This window comes from Hypomesus transpacificus, unplaced genomic scaffold, assembly GCF_021917145.1.
Source record: "Hypomesus transpacificus isolate Combined female unplaced genomic scaffold, fHypTra1 scaffold_42, whole genome shotgun sequence".
NCBI lineage: Eukaryota > Metazoa > Chordata > Actinopteri > Osmeriformes > Osmeridae > Hypomesus > Hypomesus transpacificus.
In genome coordinates this window covers 331,827-348,396 of record NW_025813938.1, presented here as the reverse complement: position 1 = coordinate 348,396, position 16,570 = coordinate 331,827, and the positions used below count along the sequence as shown (strand labels likewise).

General features: G+C 53.4%; 1 protein-coding gene and 1 long non-coding RNA gene across 3 annotated transcripts; one reads left to right on the top strand and one right to left on the bottom strand.

Annotated features, from left to right (window-relative positions):
- Positions 1-16: 16 nt before the first annotated feature.
- top3b (DNA topoisomerase III beta) lies at positions 17-14,295 on the top strand. Of its 2 annotated transcripts, none has more exons than XM_047016630.1 (19): positions 17-65; positions 384-454; positions 1,095-1,226; positions 1,422-1,528; positions 2,302-2,376; positions 2,533-2,729; positions 4,939-5,095; positions 5,216-5,329; positions 5,790-5,880; positions 7,667-7,821; positions 7,909-8,014; positions 8,397-8,543; positions 8,931-9,104; positions 9,519-9,647; positions 11,347-11,496; positions 12,097-12,197; positions 12,887-13,088; positions 13,469-13,656; positions 13,890-14,295. In XM_047016630.1, the coding sequence occupies exons 2-19, from the start codon at positions 385-387 to the stop codon at positions 14,202-14,204; spliced, it is 2,610 nt and encodes an 869-aa protein (XP_046872586.1). In that variant the 5' UTR covers positions 17-65; position 384; the 3' UTR covers positions 14,205-14,295. The 2 variants fall into 2 exon arrangements, with proteins under 2 accessions (XP_046872586.1, XP_046872585.1); XM_047016629.1 differs by having other exon boundaries at positions 37-221.
- A 269-nt stretch (positions 14,296-14,564) lies between these two features.
- LOC124464792 lies at positions 14,565-15,672 on the bottom strand. The gene is made up of 3 exons (XR_006955761.1): positions 15,576-15,672; positions 15,086-15,195; positions 14,565-14,655 (listed from the first exon to the last, which is right to left on the bottom strand). It is a non-coding gene; the product is annotated as an uncharacterized LOC124464792 (long non-coding RNA).
- Between the last annotated feature and the right edge of the window lie 898 nt (positions 15,673-16,570).

Genomic DNA, 16,570 nt, shown 5'->3' with positions numbered 1-16,570 from the left:
TTTCTCAGCACCAGTCAAGCCTTTCACCCGGAAACACATCTATACCATCATGGCCGCCCGTACCGGTAAAATTGACAACAACGACCAATATTTTCTATCATATTGATGCTTTCTTTAATTTGGGCGATAAATAGCATTTGAAGCTGGACGGATACATTGGCATTGTCGAGATAGGACACAAAACAGCTGGCTAAAACCTAACGTTTTACCAACAGGTCAAGGTAGCTAGTTAACTTATCTTGCAGATGTAGCACTAGGTATATCTATCTACTGTAGCTCGTTTGATAGCTAGGCTAGTTAATGCTAGCTAGCAACAGTAGCTTACTTACTAGACATATTTTTTTAATCGAGAAATCCCGAAGATATATCGTTTTCAATTTCAGCATGAAAACTATATTGATGGTAGCAGAGAAGCCTTCATTGGCACAGTCCATTGCCAAAATATTGTCAAAAGGTGAGTGAGAATTTGGATTTTTTCATTGATTGTTGCACATCGTGGAAAGGCATTTTCAGGCAGTGTGAGGGAATGGTCTGGTCTAGGCTCAAAGCACTATACAAACTATCCTCAACCTTTAACTTGAGGGCGGGGATGAGTCTCGTCGCTTAGTCACTGGCTCTCCATTCACGATGCGCTTTTCAAGGCCTCCCATTAGCACATAGCCCTGGCTTGGGATGAGCATTTCATTAAACGATTCACAATTTTGCATTTAGCCTTCGTATTAGCCCCATTAATACACTAAAAGGGAGTTCCGCCTCAAATCGGTTTAGATCGGTCAGTTGTAAAGATTACAGGTAAAAGTTCAGTTTAGTTTATGTCTGTGTACTTCCGACCGGAAGTACTGAGCTGCATCCAGACTTTAGAGACGTCAGAGGGGACGGCATGACTGTTTGATGAGAATGGAGGAGCGTTCTCACCGTAGTAATGGTCTTTTGGTCAGAGTTTAAATGCTTGTCCACATCTATCAAATCAAATTGCACAAATGTCACAAAGATAAACTGATGTTGGAAGGAAAGAGGCCTGTCATTCAATTATTGTCACTGATATTTTCTAACATGTTTACCAAATGTAACCATACTCATCCGCTGTTCAACAGGATCCTGCTCCAGTCGCAAAGGACTCAACGGAGCATGCTCAGTGCATGAGTACGTTGGCAGCTTCCAGGGTCAAAGTGCACGATTCAAGATGACCTCCGTGTGTGGACACGTCATGAGCCTGGACTTCATAGGTGTGTCTCTGAACCCCCAGATCCACTTCCTGTGTCTCTGAACCCCCAGATCCACTTACTGTGTCTCTGAACCCCCAGATCCACTTCCTGTGTCTTGAACCCCCAGATCCACTTCCTGTGTCTTGAACCCCCAGATCCACTTCCTGTGTCTCGTCAGCCTACCTAACGGTGCTTCTCACTGTCGTCTGTTTCCAGGGAAGTACAACAACTGGGACAAGGTGGACCCTGCTGAGCTCTTCAGTACGGCTCCCACGGAGAAGAAGGAGGCCAACCCCAAACTCAACATGGTCAAGTTCCTGCAGGTGAGTCTCACCTGGGGTCTGCTCTGAGCCTTCAGGAGGTGAGTCTCACCTGGGGTCTGCTCTGAGCCTTCAGGAGGTCAGTCTCACCTGGGGTCTGCTCTGAGCCTTCAGGAGGTGAGTCTCACCTGGGGTCTGCTCTGAGCCTTCAGGAGGTGAGTCTCACCTGGGGTCTGCTCTGAGCCTTCAGGAGGTGAGTCTCACCTGGGGTCTGCTCTGAGCCTTCAGGAGGTCAGTCTCACCTGGGGTCTGCTCTGAGCCTTCAGGAGGTGAGTCTCACCTGGGGTCTGCTCTGAGCCTTCAGGAGGTGAGTCTAACCTGGGGTCTGCTCTGAGCCTTCAGGAGGTGAGTCTCACCTGGGGTCTGCTCTGGGCCTTCAGGAGGTGAGTCTCACCTGGGGTCTGCTCTGAGCCTTCAGGAGGTGAGTCTCACCTGGGGTCTGCTCTGAGCCTTCAGGAGGTCAGTCTCACCTGGGGTCTGCTCTGAGCCTTCAGGAGGTGAGTCTCACCTGGGGTCTGCTCTGAGCCTTCAGGAGGTGAGTCTCACCTGGGGTCTGCTCTGAGCCTTCAGGAGGTGCGCTCTGTCCAGATTGAGTTAATAACTCATGCCTGAAATGTGTTGGCCACCACCCGTGGTGTTCTGCTGGTCGGGTGTAACGTTTACATTTATTCATTTAGCAGACGATTTTATCCAAATCGACTTTCAAGAGAGAGCTTTACAAAAGTGCAAAGGTCACTGATCATAACAACCCCTGTTGGTCCTGGGTGTGTCTCCAGGTGGAAGCTAAAGGTTGTGACTGTGTGGTTCTGTGGCTGGACTGCGACAAAGAGGGAGAGAACATCTGTTTTGAGGTAATCACAAATTACGGATTTCTAAATACTCTGTTTTTCTGTACTCACACAACTTCAGTCAAATGCTTCATCGCCGAGCTAAACCCAGCATGTGATCCGCTCTCCCCCCTCCCTCCTCCCCTCTCCCTCCTCCTCTCTCCCCCTTCCTGCCTCCAGGTCCTGGATGCCATCCAGCCCGTGATGAACAGGTCCTACAACTCGGAGCAGAGCGTCTTCCGTGCCAAGTTCAGCTCCATCACCGACACAGACATCTTTAGCGCCATGAGCCGGTTGGGTGAGCCCAACCGCAACGAGGCGCTGTCTGTGGACGCTCGGCAGGAGCTGGACCTGCGCATCGGCTGTGCCTTCACACGGTACTGCCCCCTTAGAGAACCTGCCCCCTTAGAGAACCTGCCCCCTTAAAGAACCTGCCCCCTTAGAGAACCTGCCCCCTCAGGGAACCTGCCCCCTCAGAGAACCTGCCCCCTTAGAGAACCTGCCCCCTTAGAGAACCTGCCCCCTTAGAGAACCTGCCCCCTCAGGGAACTTGCCCCCTCAGGGAACCTGCCCCCTTAGAGAACCTGCCCCCTTAGAGAACCTGCCCCCTTAGAGAACCTGCCCCCTCAGGGAACCTGCCCCCTTAGAGAACCTGCCCCCTTAGAGAACCTGCCCCCTTAGAGAACCTGCCCCCTCAGAGAACCTGCCCCCTCAGAGAACCTGCCCCCTTAGAGAACCTGCCCCCTTAGAGAACCTGCCCCCTTAGAGAACCTGCCCCCTCAGGGAACCTGCCCCCTTAGAGAACCTGCCCCCTTAGAGAACCTGCCCCCTCAGGGAACCTGCCCCCTTAGAGAACCTGCCCCCTTAGAGAACCTGCCCCCTCAGGGAACCTGCCCCCTTAGAGAACCTGCCCCCTTAGAGAACCTGCCCCCTTAGAGAACCTGCCCCCTCAGGGAACCTGCCCCCTCAGGGAACCTGCCCCCTCAGAGAACCTGCCCCCTTAGAGAACCTGCCCCCTCAGGGAACCTGCCCCCTCAGAGAACCTGCCCCCTCAGAGAACCTGCCCCCTCAGAGAACCTGCCCCCTTAGAGAACCTGCCCCCTTAGAGAACCTGCCCCCTCAGAGAACCTGCCCCCTCAGGGAACCTGCCCCCTCAGGGAACCTGCCCCCTCAGAGAACCTGCCCCCTTAGAGAACCTGCCCCCTCAGGGAACCTGCCCCCTCAGAGAACCTGCCCCCTTAGAGAACCTGCCCCCTCAGAGAACCTGCCCCCTTAGAGAACCTGCCCCCTTAGAGAACCTGCCCCCTCAGAGAACCTGCCCCCTTAGAGAACCTGCCCCCTTAGAGAACCTGCCCCCTTAGGGAACCTGCCCCCTCAGGGAACCTGCCCCCTCAGGAAACCTGCCCCCTCAGGGAACCTGCCCCCTCAGAGAACCTGCCCCCTTAGGAAACCTGCCCCCTCAGGGAACCTGCCCCCTCAGGGAACCTGCCCCCTTAGGGAACCTGCCCCCTCAGGGAACCTGCCCCCTCAGGGAACCTGCCCCCTCAGGAAACCTGCCCCCTTAGGGAACCTGCCCCCTCAGAGAACCTGCCCCCTTAGGGAACCTGCCCCCTCAGGGAACCTGCCCCCTCAGGGAACCTGCCCCCTTAGGGAACCTGCCCCCTCAGGGAACCTGCCCCCTCAGAGAACCTGCCCCCTCAGGGAACCTGCCCCCTCAGGGAACCTGCCCCCTTAGGGAACCTGCCCCCACAGGAAACATGCCCCCCCAGGAAACATGCCCCCACAGGAAACATGCCCCCTCAGGAAACCTGCCCCCTCAGGAAACCTGCCCCCTTAGGGAACCTGCCCCCACAGGAAACCTGCCCCCTCAGGGAACCTGCCCCCTTAGGGAACCTGCCCCCCCAGGAAAACTGCCCCCACAGGAAACCTGCCCCCACAGGAAACCTGCCCCCTCAGGGAACCTGCCCCCTTAGGGAACCTGCCCCCCCTGGAAACCTGCCCCCACAGGAAACCTGCCCCCTCAGGGAACCTGCCCCCTTAGGGAACCTGCCCCCTTAGGGAACCTGCCCCATCAGGGAACCTGCCCCCTCAGGGAACCTGCCCCCTTAGGGAACCTGCCCCCTTTGGGAACCTGCCCCATCAGGGAACCTGCCCCCTCAGGGAACCTGCCCCCTTAGGGAACCTGCCCCCTTAGGGAACCTGCCCCCTCAGGGAACCTGCCCCCTTAGGGAACTTGCCCCCTTAGGGAACTTGCCCCCTCAGGGAACCTGCCCCCTTAGGGAACCTGCCCCCTCAGGGAACTTGCCCCCTCAGGGAACCTGCCCCCTTAGGGAACCTGCCCCCTCAGGGAACCTGCCCCCTTAGGGAACTTGCCCCCTTAGGGAACTTGCCCCCTTAGGGAACCTGCCCCCTTAGGGAACCTGCCCCCTCAGGGAACCTGCCGGGGGAAGGCATGAAACTGGTTAGAAGCGGGACCTCATTTTATCCAGTTTAGAGCATGAGAGGCCTATTTCCAGATGTGTAAGTTAGATAATTCCGGACTTGAATCAAACTTGTTGCTTCCGGGTGCCTCTTTGTTATTACCAGGTTCCAGACCAAGTACTTCCAGGGTAAATATGGGAATCTGGACTCGTCGCTCATCTCGTTCGGGCCCTGCCAGACCCCCACACTGGGCTTCTGTGTGGAGCGCCACGACAAGATCCAGTCCTTCAAACCAGAAACCTACTGGGTCCTCCAGCCCAAGGTGAGAACCTGGCATCATCAACATGCTCACAGCTCAGATTGTTGGGATTTGTTGTGATCATCAGCCTTGCCTGACCTATAACCACCGCAAAAAGCTAAGGTTTAAACTGTGTGTGTGTAGGTGTTCAAGGGGAAGGACAGCCCCTTGACTCTGGACTGGGACAGAGGGAGGGTCTTCGACAGGGACGTGGGGCAGATGTTTGTCAACTTAGTCAAGACCTCCAGAGAAGCCAAGGTGAGACCGTCACACAGGACTCAACAGCACCACCTCACCTCATCCCGACATCTCCACCTCACCTCACCCCAACATCACCACCTCACCTCACTCTGACATCACTTCCTCACCTCACCCCGACATCACCACCTCACCTTACTCCGACATCACCACCTCACCCCGACATCCCCACCTCACCTCACTCTGACATCACCACCTCACCTCACTCTGACATCACCACCTCACCTCACTCTGACATCACCACCTCACCTCACTCCGACATCACCCCCTCTACTGGCACCTGTTGTCAAACCACTGTTGAGAACATGCCCTTCTGACAACTGATTAGACACATGGAAGGCATGGCTTCACAAGTCATTAATCTCACCTAAAGTGTCAGCTGTACAGAGTGTGAACTTGTTGCTCTGGCTTTTCCAATCCCAAGGCTTCTCCCCCCGTCATGCTGTCTTCTGTCCTGCAGGTGGAGTCTGTGAGCAAGAAGGAGAAGGCCAAGCCTCGGCCCCAGGCCCTGAACACGGTGGAGATGCTGCGCGTGGCCAGCTCCTCTCTGGGTAACAAGCGCCTGCTGGGACGTCAGGTCCATTAGCTCAGTCAGGGTCACACCGCTTCTACCTTCCGCTGTGCTTCTATTCAACTAAATGAAGAGCAGCCGTCTGGGCTTTTAGTGCCGTCAATCCATTTAAGGGCAGTGAATCATTCAGGCATTTAGGATCCCTTTGTGTAGGAGAACATCATAGCCAGCAGACAGTGAAACATATGGCCTTACATGTTTGAAGTGCTTATACAGTAGTGTTGTTTTGGAATAATTTATGTTTATGTTCGTGACTGGTGTGTGTTGCTGCAGGGTGTGTGTGGGTTAGTGACTGGTGTGTGTGTTGCTGCAGGGTGTGTGTGGGTTAGTGACTGGTGTGTGTGTTGCTGCAGGGTGTGTGTGGGTTAGTGACTGGTGTGTGTGTTGCTGCAGGGTGTGTGTGTGTTAGTGACTGTGTGTGTGTTGCTGCAGGGTGTGTGTGTGTTAGTGACTGTGTGTGTGTTGCTGCAGGGTGTGTGTGTGTTAGTGACTGTGTGTGTGTTGCTGCAGGGTGTGTGTGTGTTAGTGACTGTGTGTGTGTTGCTGCAGGGTGTGTGTGTGTTAGTGACTGGTGTGTGTGTTGCTGCAGGGTGTGTGTGTGTTAGTGACTGTGTGTGTGTTGCTGCAGGGTGTGTGTGTGTTAGTGACTGGTGTGTGTGTTGCTGCAGGGTGTGTGTGTGTTAGTGACTGTGTGTGTGTTGTTGCAGGGTGTGTGTGTGTTAGTGACTGGTGTGTGTGTTGCTGCAGGGTGTGTGTGTGTTAGTGACTGTGTGTGTGTTGCTGCAGGGTGTGTGTGTGTTAGTGACTGTGTGTGTGTTGCTGCAGGGTGTGTGTGTGTTAGTGACTGTGTGTGTGTTGCTGCAGGGTGTGTGTGTGTTAGTGACTGTGTGTGTGTTGCTGCAGGGTGTGTGTGTGTTAGTGACTGGTGTGTGTGTTGCTGCAGGGTGTGTGTGTGTTAGTGACTGTGTGTGTGTTGCTGCAGGGTGTGTGTGTGTTAGTGACTGGTGTGTGTGTTGCTGCAGGGTGTGTGTGTGTTAGTGACTGTGTGTGTGTTGCTGCAGGGTGTGTGTGTGTTAGTGACTGGTGTGTGTGTTGCTGCAGGGTGTGTGTGTGTTAGTGACTGTGTGTGTGTTGCTGCAGGGTGTGTGTGTGTTAGTGACTGTGTGTGTGTTGCTGCAGGGTGTGTGTGTGTTAGTGACTGGTGTGTGTGTTGCTGCAGGGTGTGTGTGTGTTAGTGACTGGTGTGTGTGTTGCTGCAGGGTGTGTGTGTGTTAGTGACTGTGTGTGTGTGTTGCTGCAGGGTGTGTGTGTGTTAGTGACTGGTGTGTGTTGCTGCAGGGTGTGTGTGTGTTAGTGACTGTGTGTGTGTTGCTGCAGGGTGTGTGTGTGTTAGTGACTGTGTGTGTGTTGCTGCAGGGTGTGTGTGGGTTAGTGACTGGTGTGTGTGTTGCTGCAGGGTGTGTGTGTGTTAGTGACTGTGTGTGTGTTGCTGCAGGGTGTGTGTGTGTTAGTGACTGTGTGTGTGTTGCTGCAGGGTGTGTGTGTGTTAGTGACTGTGTGTGTGTTGCTGCAGGGTGTGTGTGTGTTAGTGACTGGTGTGTGTGTTGCTGCAGGGTGTGTGTGTGTTAGTGACTGTGTGTGTGTTGCTGCAGGGTGTGTGTGTGTTAGTGACTGTGTGTGTGTTGCTGCAGGGTGTGTGTGTGTTAGTGACTGTGTGTGTGTTGCTGCAGGGTGTGTGTGTGTTAGTGACTGTGTGTGTGTTGCAGGGATGGGTCCCCAGCACACCATGCAGATAGCGGAGCGCCTGTACACTCAGGGCTACATCAGCTACCCCCGCACAGAGACCACGCAGTACCATGACAACTTTGACCTGAAGGGGGCGCTGAAGCAGCAGGCCAGCCACCCCTACTGGGCTCAGGAGGTGAGCATGGCCAGGACACAGTCACACACACACACATCCTTGAAAACCCGATACAGGTGCATGAATGGTGATGGTTTGTCCCCCCAGGTGAAGGCCCTGCTGTCGGAGGGTCTGAACCGGCCCAGGAAGGGGTCAGACGCGGGCGACCACCCCCCCATCACCCCCATGAGGGCAGCCTCAGAGAGCGAGCTGGGTGGGCGCCTCTACATGGACATAGAGATGAGATATTATGCATGTGTAATGCTCGTGTTGACAGACCTCTTCAGTTATCTTGATACTGCATTTAAAGCTAATGCAGACAAACTGCCTCTCCCTGCAGGAAGTGATGGCTGGCGCCTGTTTGAGTACATAGCTAATGCAGAGGGGTTTGTCTCTCCCTGCAGGAAGTGATGGCTGGTGCCTGTTTGAGTACATAGCTAATGCAGAGGGGTTTGTCTCTCCCTGCAGGAAGTGATGTCTGGTGCCTGTTTGAGTACATAGCTAATGCAGAGGGGTTTGTCTCTCCCTGCAGGAAGTGATGGCTGGCGCCTGTTTGAGTACATAGCTAATGCAGAGGGGTTTGTCTCTCCCTGCAGGAAGTGATGGCTGGCGCCTGTTTGAGTACATCACCCGACACTTCATCGCCACCATCAGCCAGGACTGCAAGTATCTCCAGACCACCATCACCTTCACCATCGCCTCCGAGATCTTCTCCTGCAGCGGAAAGACGCTCATCTCAGCCGGTAAGGTCTGACTCCAGATCTACTGGTTAGGTCTGACTCCAGATCTACTGGTTAGGTCTGACTCCAGATCTACTGGTAAGGTCTGACTCCAGACCTACTGGTAAGGTCTGACTCCAGATCTACTGGTAAGGTCTGGGTCCATATTATCAACCAGATGATGTAGCTGATTGGCTGTTTTTACTCATCAAGTAACGTAAACAAACGTGTGTGTGTGGTTCAGTAATGTTTGTGCTTGTAGTTTAGTAACGTGTGTGTGTGTGTGTGTGTATGTGTGTGTAGTTCATTAACGTGTGCGTGTAGTTCAGTGTGTGTGTGTGTGTGTGTGTGTGTGTAGTTCATTAACCTGTGCGTGTAGTTCAGTGTGTGTGTGTGTGTGTGACCCTCCAGGGTTCACGGAGGTGATGCCGTGGCAGGGCATCCCCCTGGAGGAGGCCATGCCGGTGTGTGAGTGTGGGGACGTGTTCAGCGTGGAGGACATCAGGCTGGTGGAGAAGCAGACCAGCCCTCCAGACTACCTGACTGAGTCTGAGCTCATCACCCTCATGGAGAAACATGGCATCGGTCAGTCAGCTCAGCTGTGTTCACCTGTGTTCAGAAACATGGCATCGGTCAGTCAGCTCAGCTGTGTTCAGCCCACACCAGCAGACCTCCTAGATTCTTCTCCTTTCTATTTTTATTATATACTTTTTATGTAATCTATTTACTGTATTTATTTCTCTGCACTGTTATTATAACACATTCTATAACAACAAGTCTATAGATTCAGTTATAAAAGAGTTAGTACCTGGACCCTAACACACACGTGCTCCTGTCCTCCAGGCACTAACCCTAACCCTAACCCTCCAGGCACTAACCCTAACCCTAACCCTCCAGGCACTAACCCTAACCCTAACCCTCCAGGCACTAACCCTAACCCTCCAGGCACTAACCCTAACCCTAACCCTCCAGGCACTAACCCTAACCCTAACCCTCCAGGCACCGACGCCAGCATCCCTGTCCACATCAACAACGTGTGTCAGAGGAACTATGTGACGGTGGAGAACGGACGCAAGCTCAAACCCACCAACCTCGGCATCGTGCTGGTGCACGGCTACTACAAGACAGGTGTGTGGAGCACAGGGTGTGTGGAGCACAGGGTGTGGGGAGCACAGGGTGTGGAGCACAGGGTGTGTGGAGCACAGGGTGTGTGGAGCACAGGGTGTGGGGAGCACAGGGTGTGGAGCACAGGGTGTGGGGAGCACAGGGTGTGGAGCACAGGGTGTGGAGCACAGGGTGTGGGGAGCACAGGGTGTGGAGCACAGGGTGTGGAGCACAGGGTGTGGAGCACAGGGTGTGTGGAGCACAGGGTGTGGAGCACAGGGTGTGGAGCACAGGGTGTGGGGAGCACAGGGTGTGGAACACAGGGTGTGTGGAGCACAGGGTGTGGAGCACAGGGTGTGGAACACAGGGTGTGGAGCACAGGGTGTGGGGAGCACAGGGTGTGGAGCACAGGGTGTGGAGCACAGGGTGTGGGGAACACAAGGTGTGGAGCACAGGGTGTGGGGAGCACAGGGTGTGGAGCACAGGGTGGGGAGCACAGGGTGTGGAGCACAGGGTGTGGAGCACAGGGTGTGGAACACAGGGTGTGGAGCACAGGGTGTGGGGAGCACAGGGTGTGGAGCACAGGGTGTGGAGCACAGGGTGTGGGGAACACAAGGTGTGGAGCACAGGGTGTGGGGAGCACAGGGTGTGGAGCACAGGGTGGGGAGCACAGGGTGTGGAGCACAGGGTGTGGGGAGCACAGGGTGTGGAGCACAGGGTGTGGAGCACAGGGTGTGGAGCACAGGGTGTGGGGAACACAAGGTGTGGAGCACAGGGTGTGGGGAGCACAGGGTGTGGAGCACAGGGTGGGGAGCACAGGGTGTGGAGCACAGGGTGTGGAGCACAGGGTGTGGGGAGCACAGGGTGTGGAGCACAGGGTGTGGAGCACAGGGTGTGGAGCACAGGGTGTGGGGAACACAAGGTGTGGAGCACAGGGTGTGGAGCACAGGGTGGGGAGCACAGGGTGTGGAGCACAGGGTGTGGAGCACAAGGTGTGGAGCACAGGGTGTGGAGCACAGGGTGTGGAGCACAGGGTGGGGAGCACAGGGTGTGGAGCACAGGGTGTGTGGAGCACAGGGTGTGGAGCACAGGGTGTGGAGCACAGGGTGTGGGGAGCACAGGGTGTGGAGCACAGGGTGTGGAGCACAGGGTGTGTGGAGCACAGGGTGTGTGGAGCACAGGGTGGGGAGCACAGGGTGTGTGGAGCACAGGGTGGGGAGCACAGGGTGTGTGGAGCACAGGGTGTGTGGAGCACAGGGTGTGGAGCACAGGGTGTGTGGAGCACAGGGTGTGTGGAGCACAGGGTGGGGAGCACAGGGTGTGGGGAGCACAGGGTGTGTGGAGCACAGGGTGGGGAGCACAGGGTGTGTGGAGCACAGGGTGTGGGGAGCACAGGGTGTGTGGAGCACAGGGTGGGAGCACAGGGTGTGTGGAGCACAGGGTGTGTGGAGCACAGGGTGTGGAGCACAGGGTGTGGGGAGCACAGGGTGTGTGGAGCACAGGGTGTGTGGAACACAGGTTGTGCAGGTGTTATTAAAAGCCACATTTTCTTACATGACAAAATAATGACAGAGTATGCCTTTAGTGTACCTCTCTGTTTGATGCTTTCCCTCCCTCCTTCCCTCCCTCCTTCCCTCCCTCCTTCCCTCCCTCCTTCCCTCCCTCCCTCCTTCCCTCCCTCCCTCCCTCCCTCCCTCCCTCCTTCCCTCCCTCCTTCCCTCAGATGCAGAGCTGGTCCTCCCTACCATCCGCAGTGCTGTGGAGAAGCAGCTGACCCTGATAGCGCAGGGCCAGGCCAACTTCCAGCAGGTCCTGCAGCACACGCTGGACATCTTCAAGAGGAAGTTCCACTACTTTGTTGACTCCATCCCCAGTGAGTCAGACCCTCCTCCACCCATCCTGTGATGTTAGAATGAGAGGTAGACCCCTCCCCCACCCTGTGATGTTAGAATGAGAGGTTGACCCCTCCCCCATCCTGTGATGTTAGAATGAGAGGTTGACCCCTCCCCCATCCTGTGATGTTAGAATGAGAGGTTGACCCCTCCCCCATCCTGTGATGTTAGAATGAGAGGTTGACCCCTCCCCCATCCTGTGATGGTTAGAATGAGAGGTTGACCCCTCCCCCATCCTGTGATGTTAGAATGAGAGGTTGACCCCTCCCCCATCCTGTGATGATAGAATGAGAGGTTGACCCCTCCCCCATCCTGTGATGGTTAGAATGAGAGGTTGACCCCTCCCCCATCCTGTGATGTTAGAATGAGAGGTTGACCCCTCCCCCATCCTGTGATGGTTAGAATGAGAGGTTGACCCCTCCCCCATCCTGTGATGTTAGAATGAGAGGTAGACCCCTCCCCCATCCTGTGATGTTAGAATGAGAGGTTGACCCCTCCCCCATCCTGTGATGTTAGAATGAGAGGTTGATCAGGGGAGTTGTGTCTGCATGGTTCCTGTTCCTGTCTCTCTTGGTCTCCAGGTATGGACGAGCTGATGGAGGTCTCCTTCTCTCCCATCGCTGCCAGCGGGAAGCCCCTGTCCCGCTGTGGCAAGTGCCACCGCTTCATGAAGTACATCCAGGTCAGCCCTGCTAACCTTCCCCGATGCTAACTCGTCCCCGATGCTAATTGGGTCTGACTGCCAACACACCTTAGCTTGTCTGTGTTATTTCCCCTCCTGCTGGCCCTCCCTCTCCTACAGTAGGTGTTGAGGCCCCTCCCTCTCCTACAGTAGGTGTAGAGGCCCCTCCCTCTCCTACAGTAGGTGTAGAGGCCCCTCCCTCTCCTACAGTAGGTGTTGAGGCCCCTCCCTCTCCTACAGTAGATGTAGAGGCCCCTCCCACTCCTACAGTAGATGTAGATGCCCCTCCCTTTTCTACTGTAGGTGAAGAGGCCCCTCCCTCTCCTACTGTAGGTGTAGAGGCCCCTCCCTCCTACAGTAGATGTAGAGGCCCCTCCCTCTCCTACAGTAGGTGTTGAGGCCCCTCCCTCTCCTACAGTAGGTGTAGAGGCCCTTCCTTCTCCTACAGTAGGTGTAGAGGCCCCTCCCTCTCCTACAGTAGGTGTAGAGGCCCCTCCCTCTCCTACAGTAGGTGTAGAGGCCCCTCCTTCTCCTACAGTAGGTGTAGAGGCCTGGTCGTGTCTGTGTTCTTTACCACTTCATGTTTGTTGACTTGTGAATGAAGCAGTTTCTGATTGGCTGACCAGCTGAGAAAGCAGTTTGTCATTGGCCGTTGAGCTGATAAGGCAGTTCCCCCCTGGTGTGTGCAGGCCAGGCCCAGCAGGCTCCACTGCTCCCACTGTGATGAGACGTACAGCCTGCCTCAGAACGGAGCCATCAAGCTGTACAAGGAGCTGCGCTGCCCTCTGGACGACTTTGAGCTGGTGCTGTGGACCTCCGGCTCCCGGGGGAAGAGCTACCCCCTCTGCCCCTACTGCTTCAGCAACCCCCCCTTCAGAGACATGAAGAAAGGTCTGTCTATCTGGGGTTAATGGGGTTTGGTACATGAACCATTTCAGGCACATAAACACTTGAGTCTGATCATGTTCTGCTTTTATATAATGCTACCTCCATCTTTTTCTTGTCTCTCTTCCATCTCTCTCTCCCCTGCCCCTCTCTCCTCTCTCTCCCCTTTACCTCTGCCCCTCTCTCTCCTCTGCCCCTCTCTCGTCTCTCTCCCTGCCCTTCTCTCCTCTCTCTCCCCTGCACCTCTGCGCCTCTCTCTCCTCTGCCCCTTTTTCGTCTCTCTCCCTGCCCCTCTCTCCTCGCTCTCCCCTGCACCTCTCTCGTCTCTCTCCCCTGCCCCTCTCTCCTCTCTCTCCCTTCCCCTCTCTCTCTCCCCCCCCTGTCAGGTATGGGGTGTAATGAGTGCACCCACCCGTCCTGCCAGCACTCCCTGGGCTCTCTGGGCATCTCTCAGTGTGTGGAGTGTGAGGGGGGGGTGCTGGTGCTGGACCCCACCTCAGCACCCAAGTGGAGGATGGCCTGTAACAGGTGTAACGTGCTGGTGCACTTCTTTGAGCATGCTCACAGGGTGCAGGTAAGAACACCACTGGCCTTGTGTTTTTTAATTCAATATGGAATGCTCTGCAATCTGGAGTTTTAACTGGAGTTCTGGTTCTGTTTTGGTACTTCATAACTTCATCTGTTTTTATTATTTTGTTTTTTTGTAGGATGTGTTCCATGTATGGATACTGTGTGTGTGGGACTATTCAAAGTTGACTGATTATCTTCCCCTCCTTATCTCCCTCCTGTTCCCCTCCGGTCCTGCAGGTGGCGCAGGAGAGCTGTGAGGCCTGTGACGCCTCCCTGGTGGCGGTGGACTTCAACAAGACGCGCTCCCCGCTGCCGGCAGGAGAGACGCAGCACAGCGGCTGTGTGTTCTGTGACCCGGTGTTCCAGGACCTGGTGGAGCTGAAGCACGCCACCATGAGACACCCCATGCACCGGGGGGGGGGGCGCCAGGCGGGGGGGCCGGGGCAGGGGCAGGGGGCGCAGGGGCAACCCCAAGAAACCCAGAGACAAGATGGCCGCCCTAGCCGCTTACTTTGTGTAGAGGTCTACAGTGTTGAACCAGCTGTAGTATGATTTCATCATGTGGAATTAAATGTCTTTTTTTCTTGTTTAATCTAAGTGTTTCATTTGTTTCCCATTTTTAGCCCTTTGAGACCCCTGGATGTTGCTGAAAGGATAACTTAGTCATGTTGGTAACTCAGAGATATGTTAATAACAGGGATGTTGATAACTTAGTGATGTTGGTAACTCAGAGATATGTTGATAACTTAGTGATGTTGTTGAGCACAGAGACACAGACAGGAAGTTCATGCAGGGAGATCTGAGATCTCTTTATTATCAGACAGCAGCAGCAGCCTAGCTGGTGAAGCAGTTACACCCCAGCTGTGGCATGAATCCATGTTCGGTATTCTGTATGGCAGAGATTCATGTAGTCTGATGGTTCATTAAAGATAAATTCTGGACAACCAGAGGACAGAACTCCATACAGCTTCCCATCGTACTCAAGACCTGCTCCTGAGTCTCCCTATAAGAAGCAGATAGGAGTGAAAACCAAAATGTGCATGTAGCAGGCCTACAAAAATACAATTATAATACAACAATTAAGAAAAGTTTTTTAAATATTTTATTTTTGTTACGTTTAAAATCTGATATCTCTACGGTTAAGGAGTTGGGCTATTAATAAGAAGTTTGCCGGTTCGATTCCCGGCATTGCCAGATGACGTTGTGTCCTTGGGCAAGGCACTTCACCCTACTTGCCTCGGGGGAATGTCCCTGTACTTACTGTAAATCGCCCTGGATAAGAGCGTCTACTAAATGGCTAATTGTAAATGTAAAGAAGTGGCACCCTAACCCTGTCTCTCTCACTGACATCCCTCCCACCTCTCAAGATAAACTAAAATCCCTGTTAATACAAAAAGCAACAGTATTCATGAGGATATATCAAAATGTCTTACACAACATTCCTGCACACCATACTTCATGGTACGTAAGTAATGTTCTGGGTTATTCGTATAGCTGTGGACTTGCGTTTCAGCACACTGTAGTTTAGGAGGTCGATCGTTTCCTGTGGGTTCAAATTTAAAATGTTTACCATGTTCTGGGTAAATACTCGATTCAGATGGGATACAGGTATCCATTATTTTCTGATAATGAACACCTAAGTAGCCTACTTCCAGTGAAACTGTCTGTTCGCTGTTGAGCCTGTATCTAGAATGAGCAACATTTACACTTTAATTTAACAAGCGAATATGTAGCTAAGGGATCATTCCCATGTCAGGAATTGGACTACGGAATTCCTGACAATGAACATATCGTCAAACATTATCCCTTACATGACACTGAAACTTGCTAACCCACTGCTTCTGAAACTTTGATATGTAGGCCTACTTAAGAATATGGGTTATGTTGGGTTACAGTGGCCTGTCATGCAGGTGTGTTACCTACCACATTGGTCATTCCCAGGGAAGTTGGTGTTTGGAATATAAGTTGTTGCAGCCCAGCCTGCGATCTTCACTGTGTCACCCACAGCTGGTTGTACACAGCCATTGTTTTTGGAACCCTGTCCATCTTCTGCGTTTGGGTCCTACACCTGCAATCATCCGTAACAACAGTTTATGTGAATGCATAGCTTTTATCAATACAGCGGCATGAAATACAAATGAACATGTACTTTGTGAAATTGTCATCATGGCCTGTTGGCCTTTGTTTTTTTAGTCTCAATTAAAAATATAATAAAAATTGATCAATATTGAACATGTTTTCTTCACACCCTGTCTCACCTGTAGGCGTATACTAAGTTTAGCACCACAAGGCCTAGTCCATGAATGGTCCCTGGTGTGGACCTTTGCATGGAAAATGCAAATGACATTTCACCACCTTTGCATTATGTCTAGCCTTGAAAAAGCTAGTAGTATGAGCCAGGTTCGAGAATCAAACAAAAATTATTGGGGGAGATAGTTTTGTAAATGTTGAATGGAGTTAATAGAATAAAAATGACCGGAAGAGTCGGAAACCTAACCGTACATGCAATACCACCTACATCCACCGGGGCCGTTGCTTCAAGCCGAGGGGTGAGGGGTGGGGGGTTGTGTCAAACGCACCTATTTTCGTATCGTGTTTTTGTACCTCAATAGTTTTTCCTGTTTTGCGAATTTGGGTTCAGAATAAGAGCATGAGCTGAGATGTGTCCGAGGCGTGAATTCGGTGGAACAATCCACTCCTCACAGTAGCCTACAATTTTACTATGGCCAGGTTAGGTTTAGAAAATCCTATATCGTCAATCTCAGTTTTGTAAAGAGGCTACACTAAATACTCTCCCCAGTAATATTTAGGACACATTTACTAATACTGCTAACACATTCTGATTCAATTTTCCAGTGATAATCTCTTACAGAGCTGTTTTTCTCTGCAGCCGGCCACAGATTGCGAGTGAAAGCTGT

Bases quoted from the DNA above. Each gene is read 5' to 3' on its own strand.
- top3b (XM_047016630.1), top strand. From the start codon at position 385: ATGAAAACTATATTGATGGTAGCAGAGAAGCCTTCATTGGCACAGTCC. The intron at 9,105-9,518 runs GTCAGTCAGCTC...CTAACCCTCCAG, and splicing joins CATGGAGAAACATGGCATCG to GCACCGACGCCAGCATCCCT. The intron at 11,497-12,096 runs GTGAGTCAGACC...CTTGGTCTCCAG, and splicing joins CTTTGTTGACTCCATCCCCA to GTATGGACGAGCTGATGGAG.